At 39.8% G+C, this 23,262-nt stretch overlaps 1 protein-coding gene across 2 annotated transcripts; it reads right to left on the bottom strand.

Moving 5' to 3' along the window:
• Window positions 1-5,264: 5,264 nt before the first annotated feature.
• Window positions 5,265-22,782, bottom strand: ap1m1 (adaptor related protein complex 1 subunit mu 1). Of its 2 annotated transcripts, XM_003448485.4 has the most exons (12): window positions 22,578-22,782; window positions 21,654-21,810; window positions 21,485-21,552; window positions 21,259-21,389; window positions 18,199-18,346; window positions 17,890-18,016; window positions 17,341-17,483; window positions 15,028-15,099; window positions 14,551-14,709; window positions 14,142-14,267; window positions 6,500-6,575; window positions 5,265-6,072 (listed from the first exon to the last, which is right to left on the bottom strand). In XM_003448485.4, exons 1-12 carry the CDS (start codon window positions 22,617-22,619, stop codon window positions 6,050-6,052), a joined length of 1,272 nt encoding a protein of 423 aa, XP_003448533.1. In that variant the 5' UTR covers window positions 22,620-22,782; the 3' UTR covers window positions 5,265-6,049. The 2 variants fall into 2 exon arrangements, with proteins under 2 accessions (XP_003448533.1, XP_025756252.1); XM_025900467.1 differs by lacking the exon at window positions 22,578-22,782 and having other exon boundaries at window positions 21,259-21,388; window positions 21,483-21,552; window positions 21,654-21,690.
• Between the last annotated feature and the right edge of the window lie 480 nt (window positions 22,783-23,262).

Consider the following 23,262-nt stretch of genomic DNA (forward strand, 5'->3'; position numbering starts at 1 on the left):
ATACATGTTTCCCTTAGAAAATATTATTAGAAAACATTGTGTTCATTTTCTCTGCTATGCAGATGACATTCAGCTGTATTTATTCATGAATCTAGAAAATAAACTAAAGGAATGTCTTTGCCTAAAGATCTCATAGTACCTTGTTATCTTAACCCAGTACTTTGCTCTCACACTGCAGGCTTACTTTTGGTTCCTAGGGTTTTTAAAAGTAGAATGGGAGGCAGAACCATCAGCCTCTGTGCAATCAGCTCCCAGTTTCATTCCCTGTGTGTTCATACACAACTACTGCATTTAATCATTAGTAATTACTAAACTCTGGCTCTCCCACATTGTGTCCTTTGTCCTGTCTCTCTCTGCTCTTCTTGTCTTTTCCTTCGACTTCCCTGAGTCTGGTTTTGTCAGAGGTGTCTATCAGTTAGAAGGGCTGCCACCAGACGGGGTTCTCTGTTAGGGTTTCATTGTAATAGTCTTTACCTTACAATAAAGCTTCTTGAGGTGACTGTTGTTGTGAATCGGCGTAATATGAACCGTATTGAACTGAATTGAATTGAATCGAAAAGTTAGATAGATCAGCGTGACAGTCATTTTGTTTCTAGTTTCCTTTCTAGTTTTACGGTATTGCTAGAGGGTCACTGGAAGGCTACATTATTATGATGAGCTGTTCAACTTGCTTTGTTTGTATCACAGAGGTGTGGTCGTACTTGCATTTGACAGAAACAGAAAGTAACATTTTTTAGATCATAAATGTAGAAAAAACAAAGGTTTTGTGTAAAAGTTTTCTCTTTCATATCCTTCTAATCTTTTGCTGACTCCTCTTATGTATCATGGGACTTCCGGAAGGAATCTGACCTGCAGGTTGAGAAACATTGCTCTAGGAGTCTATAATAATACGGTGTGTGTGTGTATTGTGAAATGAGTAAGGTTGTACGTGCTCCGCTGTTCTGACTGATCATCAGACTTTGGTCTCAACTCTTGATGAGTCAGTTTCCAAGGCAAAGACAAAGCAGAACACTTGCTACATGAGGGTTTTAGAGGGATGTAAATATAGCAGCGAGATGTACACTTTGACCCAGTGACATTATAAGTGACCAGAAGAGCAAGAGAAGTGTGCAAGCCCTGATGAGTTTATATGATTCAGAGTCACATACTCCACCGAGCTAATGCATCTCTATCCTCTAATGATGTGTGGGCTGCAGACTCGAAGATTGCAGCAGCATGTCAAGGCCAGTAGGTTGAACACTCAGCTATATGCTCTTTAAAATAATATTGTTCTAAGGTCCACACAGAGGATGGAAATTTTCCTAGGCTGGAGGAATATGCTGTAAAGCCAGCGTGGACCACACACCTAGCTCCAGGAGGTTTTCATCTAGCGTAACAAACTATTTCTGGTTTGTGTGGCAGGGTGTCCCTCAAATTCCTGTAGTGAAATACCTTTTCTCCACTTACTGTCTCACACTGACTAATCAGCCCTTTGTATTCCATAACTGAAGGTGAGAGACTTTACTGGTGGTTACAGGGACACTTTGCATGCCTGAGAAAGGATTGTCCTAGGTCTTGACGTCACGCGAGGATCAGAGTGCTCAAGTGACACGAGAGGGTTTCCCTCGGTTGCCAGGCACCGGGCTTCCGTGTGTGGATAAACATGGGTTTCCTCGTGGCACACCTGTGTTTGAAGTTGACACTGCCACGCTGTCAGACCTCTACCTGTTGCTTCATCACTCTTAAGTAACCATAGTTATTTTCCATTGCCTGTAACAGTAGGTTATTTGCCATAAAATCAGTGTCAATAGTGTGACGCTGGCATGGCAACCAAAAAACACTTGAGGGGAAAGGTGAAGTTTTATTTCAATCACATGTTGTTCTAATTATGCTATTATAGCAAAGCTTCATTTTTAGTGGTTTAGTCCCAGATTTTTAAAAATGCACTTATTTAAATAACAGGTGAACATTTATTCACCTGTTCAAGTAAAATCTCATTATCCAAAGTATCAAAGTCAGATATGATGAAAGAAGTTAAAGATCATGCAGAGTTTTGCTGGGTTTAATTTGTCTGTTTGTTAGCAGGATTTGCATGACACATTTACGCCAGGTGATTAAAGTCCCAACTTTGAAGTGATTAACTTCTGGAGAAGATCCAGATTTTTTTATTTTTTATGATGCAACATTAAGACTGGATGATTTGTCATGTCATATCTTCACAAATACATACATGTACTCAAGAAAACATCACAAACAAATCTGGATCCAGAGATCTTGTCCAGAGGACACTGTCAACCTTGTTGGAAACATGCAGTCTTGGACTGCTCTTGTTTTAATAAATGTTTCGAAATAGTTTAGATCTACCAAATAAAGTACCAGAAATAAACATCTGCCATCACTTATGATCGCTTACATGTGCTCGCTAATGTGTTTGTGATGAAGCCTTCATGAGTGCATTGTAAATCTTCCTTAAGAGTGATGGAAAGCAGCTTAATCTGTAAATATACACGTTTACATAAACTTCATTTTTAAAATGTATTTTTCTTTCTTTATCTTTTTTCTCTCTGCGGGTTTATAAATACTCCTCTGAAATACTCAGATCAGTCTGTCTGACACCAACAACCATGATTCACTTAAATCACCTTTCTTCCCCATTCTGATACTGCTGCGTGATTGGCAGCAATTCAGTACTTGTGATATTTGCATTAATTTGCATTTGTGCAGGTGTACCTACCACTGAGAGTATACAGAAGCTGTGATTAGGTTGACCTATGAACCCGCTCACTCATTTTAGTTCTTCTGCCACATACTGCCCAATTTGACCTCAGTGAGTTAGACTAAAACAACTGCGAAATAAAAACAGTAAAATTCTAAACAAGATCTAAATAATAAAAAACACCTTCAAATTTTTCACCTTTCAATGTAAAAAAATGAAGTCAGTGTAAAGACTTTTACACATTTAATTCCTAGGATCTTTCAAAATAAAAGCATGTCTCAGTGTTTCTACATAGTGAAAAATATTAAATCTGAGTAGAAATCTGTCAGCACAACTTAAATTGTAAGAAATAAATGTGTAAAATTGTGGAAAAAGTTCGGGTAGCTAATTTCCCAGACTTTCCTGTAACTGTAAAGCAGAAAGTTTTTGTTAACTTTAAAAGAAAATGTACTTTTTAAACAACACAAAAAACTGATGATCAATTGCAAAAAACAAAAAACAAAACAAAACAAAAAATAATAAAAAAAACAAACAAACCCTGAATTGCGTTTGTTGCTAGTGAAAAAACAGGAACTTTTCTGAAAGTAAAACTCCTAAAAGTATGCCCTCAACATTTTCTTTTTTTCTGTGTAATGGACCGGATTGAAGTCTCTGCAGGGCCATTTCTGGCCCTCGGGCCTTACGTTTGACCCCCCCAATATATGTATTACAGTTTACAGATTACAATTAATCCACAATACCGCAACACACCCTGACAGATGACTTTTGCACTAAATAAACTAGCAGTTTAATTGTCATTCACTTGCCTGCCATCACCACGCCAGTGACAGCAATGCATTGTATTAAACAATTAGAAGTATTTATGTTTGCAAAGCTGCGCAGTCAGTTATAATCAACCACTTGGCAGCTTGTTTGACACCTCTGAGTTTTCTTCTGTCTTTTTTTTATTTGTGAATGTATTTATTTTAAACATTTTACATGCATGTACTGAGTCTCAATATTCCACTTTCTACAAATTTGCTTTTTCATAATTCCATGAAGTGACACATTTTTAAACATAAATAAGGAAGCTTTGAGTTTGAGGAACATATTTTTATAACTCTGCGGTCAAACTTAGAGAAGAGTGCATGTTTGCATTAAATACTTGTGAACATGTGAGGGTATGCTTATTTTTTTATTTATTTTTTTTTTGCAGCAACCAAAACTTCTGCAAGCAATCTTGCAACATGAGGTTATGTCAGGCCTCTCTTCTGACTCGTCTCAGGCTGAATTTGCCTAATGAATGTGGCCTTCTCATCATGTGCCAAACACTACTTTCACATGCACTGCCAAGTATCGCAGAAACTGTTCCCCAGTGAGTGAGAGTCAACCGTGAGTGTATTTTACCAACGGCTGTGCTGCAGAGATGTCATGACCTAGACTAAGAGGTGCTTAAATTATTAAGAAAGTAAGTGCTGAAATAATTCCGGAACGAATAAACAGACCATCATGGAAAAATCTGTAGAACGCAGTTGTGAAACAACTCTAGACAGAGGTGGCGATAGCAAAGATAAATTTTATCTGATCTGAGAAGGTGTAATTACCAGTAACATACCTGCCATTCAGGTCAGTGCTGCTGTATTCAAATGCAGCTACATGCTTTCTGCAAAAATATCGAGTGAACTGATAAAGAAAACACCTAAATAAAGATGTATATCAGACAAATATAAGGGTGTTACATATAGAAAACAAAACTTTTACAAACTTCACAAACAAAAAATTTTAACATATAAGATGTTATCTTGTGTTCTTGCAACTAAACGTCTGGAGGATGAAAAAAAACAGCGCTGGAGATAAGCTTGTATTTATAGTTTCACACGGGTGAACATTAAACTTCATCTTGATAACTTCTCTAAAAAATGAAAGTTAAAAAAAACATTTCTGTCTGTGGATAATGATTCAGGTTTGTTCCCAGACTGTGAACACCTGCTGCGTAGGTGTTTCTCAAAAACAGGTGCCTCGAAAGAAAAATAAAGACAACTGGAATCTAAATGATAAAATCACGTCTGGCCATGTGGCAGGTAATGTGGTCACTGCAACCCTCAGCACCTGCTCAGAGTGACTCACATGAATTAGGAGTATCACAGTCCCCTTACAAGACAAACTTAAGCAGTGACCTCATGCCGCACCACTGCAGCTTGGCTTGGCATGAACAATAAGTAGTCTGTGCCGGTCCATTCTACATTTCTCTTGAGCATGTCTGCGATCGCTGACCACAGTTTGAGTCACATCCTTTCCAGCTCTCCTGCTTGTTTACGGAGTGCTTGCACCGAGTTGCCTATGATTTCATGGCGGCAGGGGTATTAAGAGGCGCACTGTTTGAAAAGATCTACAGGACCAGGGTGGAAAGAACCATCCAGCGTTAGCTACAACCACAGGTCTGATACAGGAAACCCCCTCGCCAAAGTTTTCCCTCAATTCAGCAATCCTCACTGCTCTGCACGACAGGTGTTTGCATGTGACACTATGACAGCTCGCTGTGATGATCGCAGTGATGTTATATACAAAATGACGCAAGCACACCATGGAACATTTTTCTCTAAATAGACATTTAATGGTTTAAAAGCGTGTAGGTACAGACAGAGGAAAGAAAAACAGCTGCTGGGGTGGGACGTAGGGATTTCTAATCGTTTACCATGCAACCGAACCTTACCGCATTTAATTTTTTTGGGGGGGGGAGGGAGTCAAACGGACCAACTAACAGCACAACAGCAAAGCAGGAAATCAACACTCTGGCACGTATCAATGGCATCACATGGAGAAGATAATACAAAACATGTTTGTTTTCAATTTACAGTTTGTTTCAACTAATAACACTGATCATTAACATATAATAAAATATATACACATCGTCAACAAAAAGGAATTGTGGCAGAACAAAGCAGCTTCATACAAAAAACTTTTCAGGCTGACTGAGTGGGATGTTGACCTGTGTGTAGCTGATTACAGTAACGTTAAATGGGAAATGTAACACTTGGTTGTTGTTTTTTAACAAATCTGACCCACTGTGATAGATTGTGCACGACTCTTCGCTGCATTGGGTGATGTAAACACTCCTCCTGCTATCCTTGACCTTCGTATCAGGAGCCACACTTGCAGTAAAACAATCAATTTTGAACCTTGCCTATCTGAAGGCTCCGTCTAAGATTTGCATTGATCATAATCAAATGTAACATCAACAAATACAAAACTAAACAAAAAGGAGATACTGGCAATCCTCCGCTGTTACGACTGCCACCTGCCATTGATAGCACATTAGCGGCTCGACTCCACCCCGTCTGACTTCCACCTGCCCACTGCCGGCTGAGGCGCTGCCTACTGAGTCCGGAGCTGGTAATCTGGGAAGGAAATGAACAGGACTTAATCAAATGGGGGGAAAAAAAAAAAAAAAAAAAAAAAAAGAGGGAATCTGAGAGAAATCAAGTGGAGGCAGCTGATGCTTTCCACCCAGAATGAATGGAATATGGAGGAAATGAGATGAGGATGTTTAGCAATTACTGGCAACATTAGCAAAAAGACCAACATGTGCAACCTTGGTAATCTCAGTGTGAAGATCGGGGAAGCTCGACAAAGAAAGTTCACTTTCTCACATTTTGCAGGACGTTGCCACATTGCCTCGTGTACTACAGCGTATCCCCTTTTCATAGAACTGCATCGGTGCAAGGTCAGTTCCCACCGCATTGCACTGCATTGCCTAACTGTTGCCTAATACCTGCACATATGGGCACTCAGTATCTCATAACAGCACCAGTGTAAAGTACCTACCTCCGTTTTGGGTGATGTAGCGCACCCACGGCAGGGCCTGATATCCACTCTTCTCAATGATCTTGAGATAACGCACCTATGAGGGACAAAAAGGAAAAAGCAGCTGATATAAACATGGTTGAAATTTTTAAAAAAGTATACGGAGGGGTCAATAAGTCATCTCTAACACGATCTCAGATACGATGTTAAAGTTCAAGAGTAATGTGCTATTCTAGAGTATATTCAATGAATCATTTCCTCATGAAATTCTTTGAGATATTAAAAATACTTTCACGTTTATAGTCTAACGTGCACTCGGGCATCTAACCACTGATAATTACCATGCCAGTATGAACCTGTTAAGGACAAGCTACATATTTCATGCAGACAAAACAAAAATCACACCTACAGGAAGTTGACAGCTGACACTTCACCTAAGATACAAGCCTGTGAACTCGACAAAGAATGACAGCACCCAGAGGAAGTGAGTGCATTGAAAAGAAAAAAAAGAAAGAAAGACAAAACGAAGTAAACTGCTTGATTTCTAACCGAGGTGCACCCTGGACAGGTTGCCGGTCGATCGCAGGAGACCGACCCTGAGAGAAAGACACTCATTCACACTCGAGTTCACACCCAGCGTGAGTTCAATTCTAAGTGCTAACCGCTGCACCACCACACCGCCCTATTCTAAAGATGTGGTTTTATTTCCACCCAACATGCACTTATTGTTCCATTTGCTGTTTTTATAAAACTGCAACGTATGTTTATTTCTTGAATCTTGAGTTATTTCTCATAACAGCTGCACTACTTTGTTGCTCACTGGGCTTCTTGAAGTAGCATATTTAAGAGTTTAATGGCAAAGCTAAAGGTCTCAGAAACATACAAAACATACATGTATAATTCTTTTATTGAATGCATTTTTTTTTTTTTTTTACCCACAATGATAATTGGCATTTTCTCCAACTGCTTTCTGCATAATAGCAAGTTACCAAGCACGCGCTGCCTCTCTAAGCAGCAGGTTGATAAGCGCTCAGCAGTCGAGAGATATGCTTTTAAGGCCGTGTTGAGCTGTGAGTTGTAGTAAAAGTTGTGTTGTTGATGAGGAAGCTGTAGTATGAGTCACACAGAGAAGAGGGAAGCGACTACAGAACAGCTTTCAAGGGAGACACAAAAATAATTTACATAACTGTATTTTTGTAAGTCCTGGGAGTAAAAAAAAAAAGAAAAAGAAAAAGAAAAAAAAAAGAAAAAGGGAAAAAACTTCCACATCAGCACTATTGAGATACAACTTTCACAAGTCATCAACTGATATTTCACCAACCCAGTGTTGCCACAGAGCTGATTTTCGAGAAGAGAGGCTAAAAATATCATTTCGTCTTCACTATATGTCCATCTTTGATTGCACACATGTTTTTTCCCTAGACAGGTGTGGGAAATGACACTGGCACAGTATGTGTGAAAATGTTTTAAATGCTGAAATAGTTCTTCACTTATCTGAATAATATCACAACAACATACCACAATGCAAGCAGAATTTCATGTAATTACATGGTAAATACGATGTTATTGCACGGCAATCTGCAAATGTAAGTGCACCCTGCAAATCTAGTTGCGGACTTGTCCGTCATACCTTCGTGTTCTTGAGCAGTGGCACATCTAACACACACACAAAAAAAACAATATGCGGTGTCATAATTTGCAGGGATGAGGCGCAAAGCCATCTTAAAGCTGACATGACCCCCGCTCTGGGAGACATCACCATGTCATGTCTCTATCATGCCAGTTCCCAGCTAGGAGCCGGATATACGGTGCAGGAATTTGCGGGTCAAGTGGTGGCAGGGCTCTGGTGAGGCCTCGGTACCGGCCGCCTTGTTATTACCTTCCAGTACACAGTGAGGTCAGAGCGAGAGAGCGCCGTGGTCACCAGAGACATGACGACAAGCGCATAGACGTGGGATCACCGAGTCTGCCGGCACAGCACTTCTCCTCGAACGCTGCAGCCAAACATGCAGTCGGCCTGACCGTGGGTACGCAGTCAGCAAAACGGCACCGAAAGCCATTCTCCGCAAAATATCATTATGGCTTGTAAGATGAGAAGGGGAAAAGAGGATGTTTGTTGTATCTAGTTTGGTAAGTACAGACTGCATGTGTGGTCTGCACTTATCAGGCTTTTGGTAGAAGTTATGGCTCAGAAACCATCTGCCAGCATGTTTGGGTTCCTTCGACTTCACCTAAAGAAGCACAATTTGAAAATATAACAGCAGCTCTGCTCTCACTGCCACTCAGCCAAAGTGTGGGGTTGCTCCATTTTCTAGTTAAGTTTATAAGGTGGAGTTACGTGCATCACACACACTTCACATGTGCGCTTCCCTACACTTAGTGGTAGAGTTAAGAGGAACTTTCTCATGCTTTGATATTTACATGTGTCTAATTAAAATTCACGGCCTCTTCTCACACGTAGAGAGTGGCGTTACTGGCAGCATTTGGGTCTGAGACCCAGTCTGCCGTTGCCCTGTAATAAGGGAAAGGTTACAGGCTTGACACAAGAGTTTGATGGGAATATGGCTCTTAATAGGTTCCCTCTAAAATAGTGGGTGCACCACGGTGTCAATGCAAACGTGGGGACGTTTCTCAAGCTTTTGGTCTCCAAATCAAAGCTCAGTACTTTGAAGACCTTTCAATCACTGATTCTAATACTTTGTTTATATGTTCAAAACATATGCAGAGCAGTTCATTGCAATACTAAAATTAAAAAGAGTCTTTGTAACTTCTCAAATTCGACTACAACTTCCTTTTTCTCTCAATATTACAAATCAACCAAAGTGTAAAGTACAAAATGTTTTTTGAGTGATCATCTGAACCGTCTGATAAAACGCTGCAAGCAGCCCCACCTTGCAGGCAAACTTAATGAATCGGTTTAAGCTCAATGTGCAACCTGCAGCACTCAGCTGAAGTACGTTAGGTGTAAAAATCCCTGGGGTGCTTTGTGGCTTTCAGATTCAAACCTTTTCAGGTGGCTTCCTTCCAGGAAGTTACAAATTAAACTGAGAAAGAAAAAAACGATCTTGACATTTGTTCACGGTGGAGTTTCATAGATAATCACGTTTTTTGAGTTGTGGTGTAGTGCCACATAGTTTTGCGAACACATTATGTAAAACGAACACCTCAGATGCCTTTGCAGGTTTTGTAAAATCCAAAGAGAAAAACTGAGTACTGCCCTGCAATTAAAAGTTTACTGATCACCATCAGCATGATCTTTTTAATTCCAGGATTATACCTGCAATATATTTCAAAACATCCACCCCATCGCTCCAATGTCTGCCACTTATCTGGATCCAGCCATCTTAGCAGAGCCAACTCTCCACAGCCACCCAGAGAGACATAATCTCTCCAGCATGTCATGCGGTCTCCTAGCAGTTAGGGAAGCCCCTAATACTTCAACTCAGAGGCCTCCAGATGGCATACCAGGCAGATGACTGGACCACCTTAACTGGCTCCTTTCAATGTGGATGAGCAGTGTTTGACTCACACTCTCTCCCAATTATCAGTTTCTCATTCCATCTCCATGCGTGAGCACAGAAACCCTACAGAGGAACCTCATTTCTGCTGTTTGTATTTGTGATCTCATTCTTTTGGTCATTACCCAAACTTGTGGCCATACGTGAAGTTAAAAACACAAACTGATCAGTTCATCCACATCTGTGAGCACTCTGTGCACCACAACAGTAGGTTACTCCCCACAGATCCTAGGCTACGTCCACACGTACACGGGTATTTTTGAAAACGCAGATTTTCCGTTTTTGTTTTAAAAAAATAATCCCGTCCACACGTAAACGCAGAAATGAAGGAAAACGCTGCTAGGAACATGCCAAAGCAACAGGTGGCGATATATTGCTAACCGTGTAGAAATGTTGGCCAATCAGAAGTCTAGAAGCCTCGGTGGGAAAGAGTAAACAAAGATGGGGCATAGAAGCAGAACCGAGTCGTATGTGTGGAGGGACAGTAACTGTGTGTGTATATGTAAGCATTTAAACACTGCAGAGAGTACAATTAACAGTAACAGTATTGTAGAAATTCATTTCACCGAAACAATAACGTGGCGCGCAGTGTGACGTCAAAAAAGGCGCACACCTTTGACGCTGTGTTTTCTCCGTTTTCCTCGTCCACACGTAAATGCAAAAACGGAGTTTTTGAAAATATCCACCCTGACAGGCGTTTTTAAAAATCTCAGTTTTCAGTGACCAAAAACGCCGTTTGCGTGTGGACGAAAGGTGCAAACGCATAGAAAAATCTGCGTTTTTAAAAATACCCGGGTACGTGTGGACGTAGCTCTAGATTAATCCATCTCCTGCTCCGCTCTCCGCACTAGTGATCGAGACCACGACATGCTTCAGCGCCTCCATTTGACTTTAAATGCAATAAACAAATTGAAAGAAAATAAGAGGCGGTGGATATGGACCACTTTATTCTCATCACTAGGCACAATTTCACTTCTGCAGGGTGTGTACAGATTAAAGTGATGAGAAAACACTTTTTTTCTGAGTGTGTTTCAGTCACCAAAGGTCACCAGTGTTTGAAGAAAACCACAAAAAAGAGGATTCATCTCCTACACTGATGCGCTATTCCACCAAAACACAGAATATACGTACTGCAACTACAAATATCATACTGAACATCACAGTTCATGACTTTAAATGTTGTGTGTGTTTTTAAATTATTAATTACCATTCTTACAGATGATGTCAGTTTTTAATGTAGGAAAAACACTTCATCCCATCTCTGTGCAAAGCCACCTGTATTACTGCACTAATTCATACACTTGCTCTTATTCCAGCATCTGTTTGTTTATGGGCAAACAGTAATTTAAAGGAAGGAACGAATGGGGGATTATTTCTTTCAGCTACCTAATTACCACAGAAAACGTCAAGCATTCTTATACTGCCAAAAAGCAACCCAATTACAACTATCATGCATTTCAATTAAGTTGAGCTTCTCGTTTCCGAGTGGGCTGCATAATATCCGTGGAATTTAATAAAGTTTTATCGAGAACCATAGGAAATGTGGAGACGCTGGAAAATATGACCTTTTAGCTCTTTTAATGGGAGCCACAGAGAAAACAGTAATAAAAGTTCAGACGTAATTGAAATTGTGTTAGCAGCAGAGAGAGGAGTCTCCAGCAGTCTCAAAGAGTCAACTATAAGTTGATGACACATCTTATTAGTAAGACTACACTTGTGGTTTTAAAGTATTTTCTGAAGAAGGACGTTTACATACGTGTCAATGCTTTGAGTTATAACTGACGCTACAGACTTTGTGACAGCATTTCCTTGACTTACGTGTAACAAAAGACACACGCAGGGTTAATTATGTAACCGTCGTAGGTATATTACTTCCTTACTAAGATTTACCATGCCCTTCCCCACACAAGACTGTAAAAGCGATGAAACAGACACGTTCAGATGATTTCAGGTTCACGTGAACGAGTGCATGTGTGAAGTGTCCAGACATGTACTGATGTCTATGAAGGAATCAAGCGAGAGTGATTAAGTGTGTTTGTGTTTCGCTGCCAGAGCTGGTTCTAGTGCAGCAGTGGCAGTAGATGAGTTCAGGTATGGATGTTCACACGCTTCACACGTGCTTTCCTTCCATCACTGTCCCACACTTCAGATTTATAATACATTAGAATTCGAAAATCGTAAAAAAAAAAAACCCCATACATTTCCGCGTTCAGTTCTCAGATCCTACATGGACATACCCCACCCTCACTGGGTGAGCTCAATATTCATGTTAAAACTGAATATTAGTGAAAAGGTGTTATAAGCTACCTTTATATTTATGTCCTGTGGGGGCTTGTTTTATTCTACTGTGGATTTTCATGTTGTAATTTCATGTTTAATGGTACATTGTCTGATGTTGTGTTATTGTTTTTAATCTGACCTGCTGTTAAATAAATACATTCAAAACTGATTTTTAACCCGGTGACAGTTTAGATCTTTATGCTCTCTTCATGATACAGTGGTCCCTCATTTATCGCGGGAGTTCAGACCTTCGTAGAAAAATAAGTCCAGTACTATAGAATGAAACCAAAGATCAAACCCTGTTTTCGGGTCCAGAACATGGGAATAGAGCAGCTGCGAGAGAATTCAACATTAATGAATCAATGGTACAGAAGTGGAGGAAGCCAGAAGAATGAGTTGAGTAAAGTTAGACTTATCTGACTGCTTTGTTTCGCTTAATGCACCTCATAATCCGGTGTGCCTTATGGTCCGCAAAATACGGTAACTTCTACCTTCCTTTAGCATGTCCAGAAGTCCAACTTTTTGTGCAATGGTTAACATCTTCCTCCGCCTTTTGGGTGCTACCACGGGCGTCTTTGACAGTGCGAAACGTTTCGTCGACATTGTTGTGTTTATTGGGGAGAAAACTTACAAACATACAGTACAGCACTTCAGAGTCTCACTGCTAGAGATCGAAGATTTATCTAAATTTGAGAAGCTGAACGCATTCTGTACTGTATAGGAGACATGAGATTGATTGACAATAGTCTACAGCCAATCAGGACGCAGAAAACAATGTGCTGTAAAAAGGTGAAACCGCGTTATAGTGAGGGACCACTGTATATGCCAATGACTAATGTACAGAATGTCATAGTGAAATGTTCAGGAAAGAGAAACGGACAGCCTGACAAACAACCTGAAAACAGCATAAAATAAGCAAAGTGTGTGTGTGTGTTTTTCTTTCCTAAGACAGTTAGGCAGTGGCATTGATGTCTGGCCCAACATTCTTTAAAAACCAGCTTTTACAATGTCAAGTTTAAACATCTGACCCCTAAGAGTATCCCTAAAGATATTTCAGGAGCTCTTGCTTTAGATAAAAAGTACAACGCTAAATTACCTGTGGCTGGTGTAAAACTGAGGTATAATTGTGCAAATGTACCTGCGGAAACACTGTTATTTTCATTGGAGGCCATAATATGATATTTTCAAATGAAGTTTGTCAAGTCGCCATTGTTTCCTCACATCAAGACATGGGAAAACGCTACACATATAATCACAGGACAACTGTGATTATACAGTATGAGCAGAGTGCATGTGTGTAAGTCTGCGGCGAGCAAGAGATTTCATTTAAACATGGAGCAGAAATGAAGCCTAAACATTAGCTTCTGTCTCAAGTTTCAGGTCAAAGGCAATCAAAATCCAATGAATCTACTCACCTGCTAACAAGACTGACATTTTATATCATTGTGATTAACAGAAAAGCAGAGGGCCAAGTTCAACTTGATGAGCAGTTGCTGTCTGGTTGGCTCAATGCTGGAAATTTCTTAACCACAGAGGGAAGCTGACTGTTTAACGGTGCTCCCTTACTGCCCCCTCTGGCTAAAAACACAACTGACGTGGATTGTTTGAATTCCAGCTGTGGAAACGGGGACAGCTGTGTGATGTTGCTACATACCAAGAATTCTAAGCCCAAAATAATAATCAAAACCGCAGGTGTAAATAAGCAGCATTTGGTTCAGCATGCTTACAGACAGTATGTCACAAAGGGATGATGAATACATTTTTACTGTATGAACAGAGACAGTGTTTGTTTTTTGTTTCACAGCTTGTTGTTTGCTTAGGGTTGACAAGTTATTTGAGAAACCACCGTTTGACGGAGATCATACCTGGATGCCTGAGGTAGTGAAGTATGGGATCTCAAACTTGACACTGATTGGTGGTTTCCCCTCCTTATCTTCAGCCTCTACGCTCGGGAGGCCGAAGTGGGCTCGCATCAAATACTCCTTTCCACCCTGTGAGAAGTTGCAACACAAGCTCTTTAATAAAAGACGAAAACAAACTATAAATCTACTGTGTTTCAGCTTGTAAAAGGAAAACCAGATATTATAAAGTTCCACAGCTGCTCCTCGTTGTTTCGGAGAAGTATAATTACAATCTGCATGTTTTTATTAACAATAAAAACCAGAATTGTGTAGCTTTATAAGATAAGCAAACTTCCAGCCAAAAGCCTAGGGTAATATTACACAATTTTTGCAACCGTATGTATGAAGCTCATGAGTCACAGTTTCTGCTCACAGGGAAAGACTTGATTGACCAGACGATCTCACTGTTCTCAGGCACCCACTTCACACTGCCCACTGTGGTCTTGAATTTGGGTGAGTCAGCGTCCGTTGGCACGGGAATGTGAATCTCCACGTTGTTGGCTGTGGAACGCCTCTTGAACTGACTCTTTGCCTAAGAACCAAAACAAGCAGGTCAAGTCTAACATGCTGCTCTGCCTAAACAGGGTATTAAAACAGGGCTTAATTTAATGCGCATTTAAAACCTTAATAGTCACAGTTTGACAACGCATGACAACACGATACAGAACATAAACAGCCTGATCATAATTGCTGTATGCTTTGCCTGACTGAACATATAGAAGCTTAAGCCAGGCTGAGCTCCAATCATTTGTTACTCCACTTTAATTTTTCTTTAAACGAATGACGGCAATAATAGTTCAGCTACACATGACGCGGGCAACTAAAAGCACCCACTGAAAAAGCGTCCAACCTTAATCATGTACTCAATCCGACTGTGAGAGTGCTTCTCGATAACAGACTCAATCCAGATCAGGGGCTTCACCTGAAACAGAAAAACCACATGGATTTTAAGTGCACAATTGTCAAACACACCAATTTAAATAACACATGACTTCGTCGCTACCCAGTGGGCGGCAGGTGTTACTACAGCAACCGAATATAAGTCATTTTGAGACTAGCTCGTACATTTGTTTTGTTTCTAAAGCAACCAGCAAAAACAGATGCTCATACACTCATGCTGCAGTGGCGTCGACTGTATTGTGTGAAATCTTGTAAAGGAAAATTAGGGAGAAACAGAGATTGCGCAAAACTTTGGAGTGACTTTGCACTCTGCATTATTATGTGAGTGTTTCTTGGTATATCCTTTTAAAATAGACGGTTACATCACCGCGTTACAAGAGTCTGAACTTTAATCATGTTTGATCAACTTTAATTTTTTCTTTGTATTTTTGTAGGGTCTTTACGTTACGATATAAAGCGCCTCGAGGCAACTGTTGTTGTGATTTGGCGCTATATAAATAATCTTTATTTATGAATGATGCCCAGCAAGCACAGATCCAGATTTAAAATGAACAGATTTGTATTTTTTGTCCACATGCAGACAGCCTTTGTGCTTACTCTGAGGCACATGCTATGCTATAGAAGCAGATATAATATGGAAAAACTAAAGTATGAAAGAAACCATCCTTCAAACAGTTTTTACATATACATGGTAAAGGGCTTAACATAAAATACAGACAATTTAAAAACTATATAAGTGCTTAGCTGAGTAATATAACCAAGAAAAATGGTTTCTTGGGTTAACAATTTCAGTTCAGTACGCTGCAGCTCCTTGTTAACTAAAACTGAAAGACTTCTGCTCAACTATACCACTTCCTTTCCGGCACGCTTACTGGTAAAACTGTTGTGAAACACTTATAGAAACCATGATCCCAGTTCAAACTGGCAGAACATTGTGAGTCTGCCTATAGATTACAATTTGACTCAACAAATGTAATTTATCAGTTCCTTTCATCGAAAAGAGTTTGTCATTTTAAAAGTTTTTTGAGAGTAGAGGACGATGGTTGAGATCTTATCTGTTCTCTTTTTGTTTTTTGAGAGTGTTTTTTTCCCTTCAGAAAAAAAAAAAAAGCACAGTTAAACACTATTCATAACACACGCCTATGTGTGACAACCACAGACCAAGTACTAAACCGTGTGGTTGTGTTTCACCTGTTTTCTTCTGTGGTTATCAAAAACATTGATGAACAGATGAGGTACTACTCTAAGCTGGCTGTCAGTCAAATACAGGCATATTTCTGTATACAAATAATTCTGCCACAAACCCCCCACCGTTGCTACCGCCCCGAAACAGCCTTCTCCCAAAGGAAAACTGTCAGAGTTCTATTCAAAATATTTTTAACCTGTTTTTTTTATATTAGTTCTGGTTCAAATTCACTTTACTTAAAATATCTATTTTAATCAAGCCAGAAATAACAGAAAAACGCAAAGACTCGCATAACGTAAAGTATATGGGAAAATTAAGCAACACTTACTTACTTAACTATAAGCAGCCCAATTGCAGGTTGCCCCCTACAGGCCCATTTTGGAAAGGAAAAGCCCAACATAAAACATTTTGAAATGTTTTTTTTGTCCCCCCAAAAAGAAGCAAGCAAACACTTTATCCTCTTAGGAATTAAAACACTCACGAAGGTGACATTAGGAGGCTTTATAGCAGAGGTTCTCATACGTTTTATGGAAAGCTTCCACTTCAGATGCAGAAAATGCTCCTTACTTTCTATCAAGCTGAATTTCAGTGCAACAATCGTCACAAAGCAGCATCAGCAGTAACAGTTTTTAGTTTACATAGAATCAAAAATCTGTTCATTCAAATTTAGTTTCACTACTTGGTCACCCACACTCCACCTGCAGTGGCTCTACTGCCCACCTGTAGGGCCTGCCCCACGGTTTATGAACCACTGCTTTAAATGGCAATTCTAATTTGATTATTTCCACAAGTGGCTTCAGCTTAAATGATGAGATCAGATTTCAGTAGTGAATTCTATGCACGACCTCATTTGATTTGAATCAGTAAGCAGAGTCGCATGTTCACGCGTACACAGTCTTCATTCCAATCAGATTATCTGTCTGGACTCCTTTAATATACGCCCAATTCTTTCACTGTTACAGCAGTATGTATGTATGTTCACAGCATGTCTGTTTGCAGGTGTGTCAGACCCTTTCAGAGCCTTCCTCTGGTTTGGACTCTCTAACTTCTCGACTTGTTCAGCCACATATTACTCACGTGAGTGTTGAGGCGGTAAGACATGAGCTCAAACTCTCCGTCGGGAGGAATGAAGGAGATGGTGCGGTCGTTCTCAAAGCGAGACAGACGGACACACTGGTGAAACTTGACATCCTCCAGCTCTACTGATTTACTCTTCCCTCCTGCAAAAACAAGCATCGGAGGCGATTTAAAGCGATTAACCAAATTAGCACGAATCAGGCACAGACTAAATAGTTGTTCTAATTAAAATGTGATTTTCCATATGGTAGAGCAGGTTGTCAACCAATCAGAATCTCAGTGGCTTGGCCCAGTTCCTTCTGTCAATGTGTGAAAGTATCCTCGTGCAAGATACCGAACCCCGAGTTCCCTCGGATGCATACATCAAAATGTGAGCGTGTGTGAACGTCAGATAAAAGCACTTAGGTAAAGATACAAGAACTATGTGTGCTTAAATGACAGAAAAGCACTGTCATATGGTTATTATTACATATATTATTACATCAACTATTCATTTATTGCTCAAAAGCTTCAATGCTTTTTTTTCTTAGCAGCAAAGAAACAACTCACGTCCAGTGTTTTCAAACAGAACTTTGTCGTTGAGTCCGAGCCGTAACTCGGGCATTCCAGAAAGGAAGACGCGCATCTTTATGGAACCAACAATCTCGCTACGGAGAACATTGCCGTTGGCACTAACCTGAAAGACAGTCAATGAGTGAAGAGGAACAGATGAAAGCACATATTAGCGATCAAAGACTGTACACACAAAACAGCAAGCTGGACAGTCTGAGTGCGCTGTGACGCACCGGGAGAGGAAGTTTACAAACACTGTGACCAGCATTCCTTATGCAACTCAGGCCTTCTAAAACAAGTTCCTACCAGGAGGTTCACTGACTCAATGACGTCCAGGAAGACCTCATTTTTCCTGTACTTGATACCCTCTGACCTCCAGGAGACAGCGTTGGTGACTGTGGCGGGGGGTCGCGGGGCCCCAGTGTCTAGCTTGTGGCCCTCCTGGGTTATGTATCTGAGAGACAAAAAATGTAAACAGGAGGAAAACCTGAGAAAAGGGGAAATTAACTGTCTGAGATGGCGAGTTCCCAGAAAACATCAAAGAAGAACAGAGATTGTCGATTTTATGAGGGAGGATTGTCTGACTTATTACTGTACTCATGTGGGGGAAATCCAGAGTTGGTTTGCTGCTCGTCTACATCACTCACTTTTGAAAGACTAAACGGTCATTTACAGACGTTTATGGTGATGAAAGTAAGCTCTTTTTGACTTGTAGGTATACCGAAATGACGGGACAATACCACATCAAGGGAAAACTCCAAACTGTAAAAATCCGACATAAATAAATAAAACAGTCAAATATGCTTTTTAGCACAGTGATTTGCACTGATTGAAAACCTGAGAAAATGTCATCGGGAAATTAGCAGTTAAAGCAGTAATGATTATAAATGACAAGAATTTGGCTGCATTCAGCCCCAGGTAAAAAGATCTCTGTTTAAGATCTACTGTTTTTTCTACTACTGCACTTTATTATTTGAGTGATTAGTGTTTTTACAGTTGGGGCTGTTGGTTTTTTGTACTACAAAGGTCAATCACTTCATGACCGGTTACATAGCCAGGCTAATTTGTGCTGCGAACCAAACCTGCTCCAAAACAGGTTATGTCTGAGATTAAAGACCAACACTTAAGAAATCCCCACCTACTGACCAAGCCGGTCTCTGGAAATTAGCGCCAGCATTCCTTAAAGATCCCTTAGATTTCTGTGCACGCATAGTAGGAGCATCAAAAGTCTTTTTTTTCTTACATGCCACTTTATTCCTTGAATTTTTCCCCCCCTATGATCCTAAAACTTGATACCCATTTGTATGTATACGTAGGTCTAAAGCTATGTTTGAATTTCATTTTTGATTTTATTCACTGCTCGATCTCAGCCTGCAGCTGAAAGGATAAAACTGTCTGTTAAACATTAATTTAATGAAATACTCAATTATAATCCACCAGATTCTCCTGTGTCATAATGACAAACATCCAGCTTTCAAATAGGATCAACTTTATTTATAAAGCAAGTCTTCACCAAAGCGCTTAAAGGGCTCTAACATTCGTACGGTGCTTTTAATACTAATCTACTGTACAGTGGTTTCTTTTCTCTCTCTCTCTCTCTCTCTCTCACACCGCCCCCCCCCCGTGGCTCTCGCTTAGTTAGCTTTGTGATACACTGTCGACGTGTCTGCAGCAGCTATGTTACTTTCAGTCTGTATCATGTGCTTAACGTCTTTGCATTTTTCCCCATACTTAAGTTTTATCTACAGTTATATATCCCTCAGCCTCTCGGTCACATGCTTCCAATAACGCCCGATTCATGTCAACACATAGGGGAAAGTCTGGCTTACTGAGCAAGTTGATAACTGGCTTCACATCTTATCACGATTGCTAATGTTAGGGTAAGTGAATCCAGATAAGGAAGAGATAGCCTGGCTTTGTTGAACTCATTGTGTTCGAGGCCCAGTTGTTTATCAGCTACAGCTTTCTTACTATGGTTAGCTCAAAAAGCACCGTAAAGTTAATTTCCAATAATCTTGTCGTTTATTCAGGCAGCACAGGATTCAGCGATTAGCGCTGGTTCAGGCTCAGCTGGCTGCATTCTGTGTATGTTTTCTCTGAGTACTCCAGAGATGTGGAGATGATCTGGACAGGTCACCAGTCCATCACAGACATCCAACCATTCACACTTACATTGACACCTTAAAGCCAATTCAGAATCACCAGTTAACCTAACAAGTTAACAACCTAACCTATGTCTTGTGGACTGTGGGAGGAAGGCTCCACACATGAGCCAGTTAGCAGGTGAACTGAAACCCAGAGCCTTCTTGTTAAATTGAAATAAACTGGTCTCAAAAGCATTTTATTTTTGATTAACTTTGCAGCTGTACAGATGTCAGACCTACACTGTAAAGTGCAGCATTATTTCATGGAGATTATTTGGTCTTTTATTACAAACCCAATTCTAAAAGTTGGGACGCTGTGTAAAATACAAAAAACCCTAGAATGCAGCGATCTGCAGATCTCATAAACCCACATTCTACTCACAACACAACGTAGAAAACACACCAAAGGTTTAGCTCAGAGTGAATTTGAAGGCAGCAATAAGTCGAAAAATAAAGTTGGGATGAGGCAACAAAAGTGTGGAAATTAAGTGATACTAAAAAGAAATGTCTGAAGAAAATTTTTGCAACTAATGAGGTTAACCAGCTACATGATCAGGTATTAAAAGAACACCATAAAAACACAGAGCTCGTCTGATGTCATTAAACTCAGAATTTTAATTTCAACCTTTTTTTTCTTAAGATTTTCACAGATTAAACATTTGATAAGTTTTCTATGTTTTCCTGTGAATAAAATCTGGGTTCATGAGATTTGAAAAATCACTGCTTACTATTTTTATTTACATTTTAGACAACATTTCAACATTTGGTTAGCCCTCCCAGTGGTAGGATTCAGGGATATTTACTGGTATCAATGAAAGACTATTACTAACAGTTTTCAGTCTTGGATGAGTACCTCAACCTGCTCTGTATACCTCACTGAAACCAGACCAGGTTCATGTTTAGAGAGTCTGCCATGTTGTATGGTTTCTAAATAACTTTTTCATAGCCACCCCGACCTCTCCTACACACATTTAAAGGGTGAGCCCAAGGGTATTCGGATGGGTGCGATCGGCAGTTTCACCACTAGATGGCAGTAATTTGCTTTCAACAGTTACAGTATGCTAGTAGCCCCATGACTTTGCTTTCAGAATAACTAAAATGTTATTTTACACATTTGAGTTTCTTTGGTGTAAGAACAAAAATGGACCTGTGACCCTGAAAATCCGGCACTTATGAACCCTCATGTTACCTGCAGTAAGACAGCAGCTAAGAGGATACTCACTCTTGCAGAATTTTGCTGTCAGTGGTCTGAGGATAGCCAAAGTCCATCAGCTCATCCATGAGCTCATATATGATAACAAAGTTGTCTCTAATGCTCTCCTCCTCCAATTCTTTGAAATACTCTGAAAAAACCTAAAACAACACAAATAAACATGCTGCACTTGTAGCAAGAGTATATGCATTTGTTACTGTTATAAACTAAAAGCTGGCGAATAATTCAGTCATACCTGAACAATTTTGTACAAGAAAGAGAAAACCAGGGAGACGCTGGCATTTTTTTTGGATGTTGCAACCACTGATGTGACGTGTGTTAAGAAGTGTAACTACAGGAGAGGGAGTAAGTACAACACGTGGACACCGTAAACGTTGATGTGTTTCGAGGATTAATAAGGATACAGTAGAGATTATTGTGTTTGATCCACATGAAACGGACCCCGCCATGAGCCAGAATTGGTGATAGCGTGCCCTCTTCCTCTTTGTCCATCAGAAGGGTCATGAAGTGCTCAATCTCTGACATGTCCACATCTCCCCGATAATTTCGGCACACCAAGACCTGAAAGAGAAAAACAGCACATGTGCAGCTTTCATTAATATCAGTAAGTCACTGTATGTTTACATTAAAGATCAAAAAAAGTGTTGCTGTCCAAAAAAAAAAAGGAAAAAAAGGTATGAGTATATTGAGTGTATCTCTGAATTTATGAATTGAATCTATGGGCAACATGTAGACAATATGTAGACAATATCATCCCCTATTATAAAAAAAATATTCCTCATAACAACAGATATTTACATCTCTATAGGTGCAGGCAATCTCCTTTACACGAAACACTTAAAGTTTTTTATTTAAAAGGGATTCACGTGTTATTATTACATCTGCAAGGCTAAAGCAGAGACATAGGCGGAAACTAAAAACAGGTAAACCTGATGCCTTAGGAATTTTTCATGCCCTTTATGTCTTTTTCACTTTTCCATTAATTTAGTCGGATTAAAAACCGACTGTTCGTGTAAATCACAAAGCATCATCACAAGCCCCCGGGCTGTAAATTCAGTGTACAACTCCCTGCTGCTAACAGCTGGTCCCCTGGCTGTTAGTCATCGGGTTATATTTTTTTCTAAACGCTATCGCCTGACATCACTACAGGTGACATCTTTCATATAAATTGAAAATTCGTTAAAAGGAAAACCCTTTAAACGGCAGTATAAACCGCTGAAAATACGCTAGCTGGTCGCTGCAGACTGAGCCGCATTATAATGTGTCAAGCAAGAATGTGCTAGCTAGGCTAACCTTAGCTTAGCATCGCCCCCCCACTGTTACTTTACCTTTCCCTTCAAATCCAAGACGTACACGGCGCTCGCAGACATCTTGAACCTTTTTACACGAGCCCAGCTAAGCTCGTTATCAGTTGATAATGTTGGCAAAAACTAATTTAGTGCTAAAAATCACAGAACAGACTTCCATTCATAATACTGAAAAGAAGAACACAACCCTTCCCCTTTTCTTAACACTCGACATTCACAAGGAGCGCCCCCTGTGGAACAGGAGGGAGCACTACAAGTCCCTGGCAATAAACATCCTTCAAAAAAAACCAAAAAACCCAAAAACTTTTATGGTTAAGTCAGTAAGACAGGAACTTAATTTAAATCATTATTAAATAATCTATATGGTAACAACAACAACAACAATAAAATAATAATAATAACCTTTAAAAACAGGACTTATGCTTAATTATATCACCCTTTTAAAATAATTAATAGTCTCTAAGTGGTATGGGTAGGGGGTAAACTGATAAAAGCAATCACAAGATATGTGAGTGTGTCATTAATCCGTATTCTATTATTTCAGTTCAAACAATCATTGTGAAACTTACTTGTTTGTTGTTTAACAATTCTGTGTGTATTTGTTTTTCTTTGTTGCTTCAATTTAATAAAAATATCTTTGAGAAAAAAAAAATTAATAGTCTTTGAGGTAACTAAACAGGCTGCATATAAGCTGGAGTCATACGGG

Source organism: Oreochromis niloticus, linkage group LG18 (assembly GCF_001858045.2).
Source record: "Oreochromis niloticus isolate F11D_XX linkage group LG18, O_niloticus_UMD_NMBU, whole genome shotgun sequence".
NCBI classification, from domain to species: Eukaryota; Metazoa; Chordata; class Actinopteri; order Cichliformes; family Cichlidae; genus Oreochromis; species Oreochromis niloticus.

What these genes read in the sequence shown, in the direction of transcription:
- ap1m1 (XM_003448485.4), bottom strand. Translation starts at nt 22,619, where the DNA reads ATGTCTGCGAGCGCCGTGTACGTCTTGGATTTGAAGGGAAAG. An exon ending in TCACTACCTCAGGCATCCAG is followed by an intron (nt 6,576 to 14,141) that starts GTATGATCTCCG and finishes TGTCCCTCATAG; the next exon opens with GTGCGTTATCTCAAGATCAT. An exon ending in CTACATCACCCAAAACGGAG is followed by an intron (nt 6,073 to 6,499) that starts GTAGGTACTTTA and finishes TTTCCTTCCCAG; the next exon opens with ATTACCAGCTCCGGACTCAG.